This window comes from Salvia splendens, chromosome 6, assembly GCF_004379255.2.
Source record: "Salvia splendens isolate huo1 chromosome 6, SspV2, whole genome shotgun sequence".
NCBI lineage: Eukaryota > Viridiplantae > Streptophyta > Magnoliopsida > Lamiales > Lamiaceae > Salvia > Salvia splendens.
Window position 1 is genome coordinate 26,275,839 of NC_056037.1, and position 3,811 is coordinate 26,279,649.

At 44.4% G+C, this 3,811-nt stretch overlaps 1 protein-coding gene across 1 annotated transcript; it reads left to right on the forward strand.

Moving 5' to 3' along the window:
* The first annotated feature begins 879 nt into the window (after positions 1-879).
* LOC121809323 (pentatricopeptide repeat-containing protein At1g80270, mitochondrial-like) lies at positions 880-3,811 on the forward strand. Its single transcript, XM_042209891.1, has 3 exons — positions 880-1,020; positions 1,295-1,829; positions 2,438-3,811. The coding sequence occupies exons 1-3, from the start codon at positions 986-988 to the stop codon at positions 3,680-3,682; spliced, it is 1,815 nt and encodes a 604-aa protein (XP_042065825.1). The 5' UTR covers positions 880-985; the 3' UTR covers positions 3,683-3,811.

Consider the following 3,811-nt stretch of genomic DNA (forward strand, 5'->3'; position numbering starts at 1 on the left):
CTCGTGCATGTCGACCAACTTGCTAACGTCGTCGGTCGTTGGCTTTCTCAAGTACGTATCCTTGAATGCTTCGACGACTGCCCGACAGAATCTAGCGAGGGACTCCCGTCCAGTAGGCTCGCTTACATGGAGATACTCATCGAACATATCTGATGTAGTTCCGTAAGCGAGTTGACGAATGGCAGACGTGCATTTCTGCAACGTCGATATACTTTCCCGGCCCACAGCATCGGTAGTTTGGCAGAAATACGGGTCACGAGCTACAACGGCGTTGACAATGCGTATGAACAAAGGCCTCCGCATCCGGAACCGGCGACGGAACATCTGATCACTCCATCGCGGATCTCTAGAGAAATAATCAGTGAAAAGCCGCAAGGCAGCTTGTTCACGGTCTCGGTGAATATACATCCGGGTACGTGGTACCCGGGTTCGTTGTTCGTTCGCAGCTTGGAAGCGTTCAACTTCGTTGTTCATTTCTTCTTGGATTGCCGGTACCGCCTCTCCTAACACTCGGGTCAATTGATCTTCGAATATTCTTTGACGAGGAGGCATTTTTTCGAATTTTAGGAAGAGATTTGAAGTTGAATGTGAAGTTGAATGTGTATGAAAATGGTGTAGTATTTATAGAAAAAAATTTCGAATTTAAAATAAAAAAAAATATATTTGGTTGCGGCCCGGCCCGTCACCGTGCAACGCTGGGCCGGGACGCGGGACTTGCGGCCCGTCTCCGTGCAACCCCGTCCCGGGCCGGGACGCGGGACGCTCCCCAGGCCGGTCACGCGTCACCGGGACGGTCCTGAGCCGTGCCGCACTTCCGTGTAATGCATGGGACGGGCCGGGACTCGCAATTTGCGGCCCGGCCCCAAGCGTTACGCATGCTCTTAGGGTTTAAAGAATTCTCTCACACCCATTTCTCCAATCTCCTTCACTCTTTATCATGTTTGCTAAGTGTTTGATCTGAAAATCTGGAATTTCGACAAACAGTATGTGGGCGATTCGAAGAACCTCCATTCATCTCAAGTAATTCACCAATTTCTCAATTTTCTCCCCATACATATAACTGTTTTTATTTATCAGAGGGAGGGAGTTAGCACCTGAAATTCTAGTTTATTTGAATTCTGATGTGGTTAGTTTGGTGAAATTTCTCATTTTTCTGAATGAAGCAGTAAAAATTTTATGCATTTCTCGGAGAAACTTTTTGCCATTGCTGCGTTCTTGTTCAATTGCTGCTATTTTTGTGCCCCAATTAAAAATTGAAGCATTCAAATTTTATGTGAATTTTTTCCCTTTCCAGAAGCCGCGCTTTAAATTCAAGCACCTCCCGAGTTAGATATGTGAATTCGGAGATATCAGGTTGTTGCTTTGAGAGTTGCAATGGTGAATCTCGAGGGAAATTATTGGATGCATCAATGTGCTCAAAAAGATTGTGCAACACATTTGTTCCTTCAAAATCGTGCTTGAAAGCTCACACCTTTTGTTCCCATGCTGGTGCTGAGCATGATGATGTTTTTCCTGTGCTTCGAGCTCAACAAGGTGCAGTCGAGGAGGCTGCATCTGGAGTTGAGATGGATGATGCGTTGATTCTCGAGCCAGAGATTACACTGGGTGAGAGTCTTGTTGATGATACCGAGGCTGATGTCGGGAAAGAGAAAACTCATAAAATTAAAGCCCCTTCTGGCATGACTAGGGCTATACTTGCTGATACGAGATTACCGGTGAGCAGGGCTTTGGAGAAGTGGGTTGAAGCTGGGAATGAGGTGACCCTTGCAGAAGTATCAACAAACATATTGTATTTTCGGAAAAGGAGAATGTTCAGCCAGGCCTTGCAGGTTCCTGTTCTCGTTTTCGTGCTATTTTCATTGACAACAATGTGCTCTTGGTAGTCAACTACTGGTTTTTATAGGGCTGTTCAAAGATTCTATAGTCTTTCTTTGAGAATATTCGTTTCCCCATATTTCTCAGCCGCTGCTGTTAACTTCTACTTGTCTTGTACAATGAAGTTTGTTTTATGGCTAAGATCTTGCCTACCATCATATATTTGTTAAGTCTTAGTGCTTAATTTCATACTAGTTGGATAAGATTTTCTACATATTACTTACTTGACCTAGCTTTCACTTGGATATTCCTTACTGAATGTAAGCAGTCTAATAAAGCCAAAGATTAGAGAATTTTGATGCGAGTTTTTGGTTGGGATATAAGGCCATCCGATTAGCTTCGCTTTCTTTCTGCAACAAAAAAAGACGGTTTTACTTTTAGTTTTCAGTAGGGAAATGTGGCAGTTTGATTATCTGATCTTAAATTTTTGAACCTAGAATCATAGTTTCTTTTTATGCGTGTCACGGTGAATTTTCTACATATTACTTACATGACCTGGCTTGCATTTTCTATGTCCTTGTGGTTTGAAGGAGCTGTCTCATTTTCACTTCTTATACTGCAGCTCTCCGAGTGGTTGGAGTCAAGCAAGATTACTGAGTTAACAGAAAGCAATTATGCTTCTCGTGTTGATTTAATAGCCAAGGTGCGTGGGATAGTCGAGGCAGAAAAGTACATTCAGCAGATTATTCCCAAATCTCTAAGAACTGAAGTTGTCTACCGAACTCTATTGGCAGCTTGTGTCACTGCAGTTGATGTGAACAAGGCTGAGGAGCTTTTCAGTAAAATGAAGGAGTTGTTCCCCATTTCATGCTTTTCGTGTGACCAGTTGCTACTTCTGTACAAGAGGACGAACCGGAACAAAATCGCTGATGTCTTGTCATTGATGAAGAGAGAAAATATCAAACTGTCCAGTTTCACTTACAAGATTTTGATTGACGCGAAGTGGCAGTCTGGTCATATTAGTGGGATTGAGCGGCTTTTAGAAGAAATGAAGTCCGACGGTTTAGAACCTAGTATGCACATTCTGGCGTCTGTGGCCAAGTCTTATCTCGACAGCGGCCTGAAAGCTAAGGCCGAGGCTGTATTGAAGGATATGGAAGGGGGCGATTTGACTGAGAATCGTTGGGCTTGTCGGTTTCTGCTTCCCATTTACGGTTCCCTTGGAAGGGCAGACGAAGTTGAGAGAATCTGGAGAGAATGTGAGTCCAATCCCGATATGGCGGAGTGCATAGCTGGCATCCAAGCATGGGGGCGGCTCAACAGAATCGAAGATGCTGAGGCGGTCTTCAGCAAATTGCTGAGAGTTGTGAGGAGGCCCTCTTCAAAGCATTATTCTCTGATGCTAAACATGTATGCAGACAACAAGATGCTGGATAAAGGGGAGGAGGTCGTGAAACGTATGACCGAGAGCGGCGTCACGATCACGCCACCGGCCTGGCACGCGCTTGTGAACCTCTATGCTCGAGGTGGAGAAGTGGGAAGAGCCGAATCGATTCTTCAGAAGGGCCTTGGCGGTAGAAGGGGAATGCATCTTCTTGGTGCTTTCTTGAGTATCTTGGATGCCTATGCAGAAAAAGGGGATGTGCAAAATGCAGAGAGGATGTTTCTCAAGATGAAACGGACCGGCTTCACGTCGTCAGCCAGGCCTTATCGGTCCCTCCTCTATGCGTACATCAACGCTAAAGTGCCGGCGTATGGGTTGAGGGAGAGGATGAAGTCTGATAACATAATCCCAGATCAAAAACTAGCTGGTTTATTGGCTCGAGCAAGTAAATTGGATGGTTTAGGAGTGAACAAGGACATTTGATGGTTGTAAAATATGACTAGTGAATGAATAACTATGAGATCGTTTACTTATTACTATAGCCAAATTTGAGTTTCAGGATTTCATTGTAATCAGCTAGGAGGTTGCCTTATTTATTTATTATGTTTCATT

Excerpts from the sequence above, each read along its gene's own strand:
- LOC121809323 (XM_042209891.1), top strand. The coding sequence starts at position 986 with ATGTGGGCGATTCGAAGAACCTCCATTCATCTCAA. Across the intron at positions 1,021-1,294 it reads AGAACCTCCATTCATCTCAA|AAGCCGCGCTTTAAATTCAA; the intron begins GTAATTCACCAA and ends TTCCCTTTCCAG. Across the intron at positions 1,830-2,437 it reads TGTTCAGCCAGGCCTTGCAG|CTCTCCGAGTGGTTGGAGTC; the intron begins GTTCCTGTTCTC and ends CTTATACTGCAG.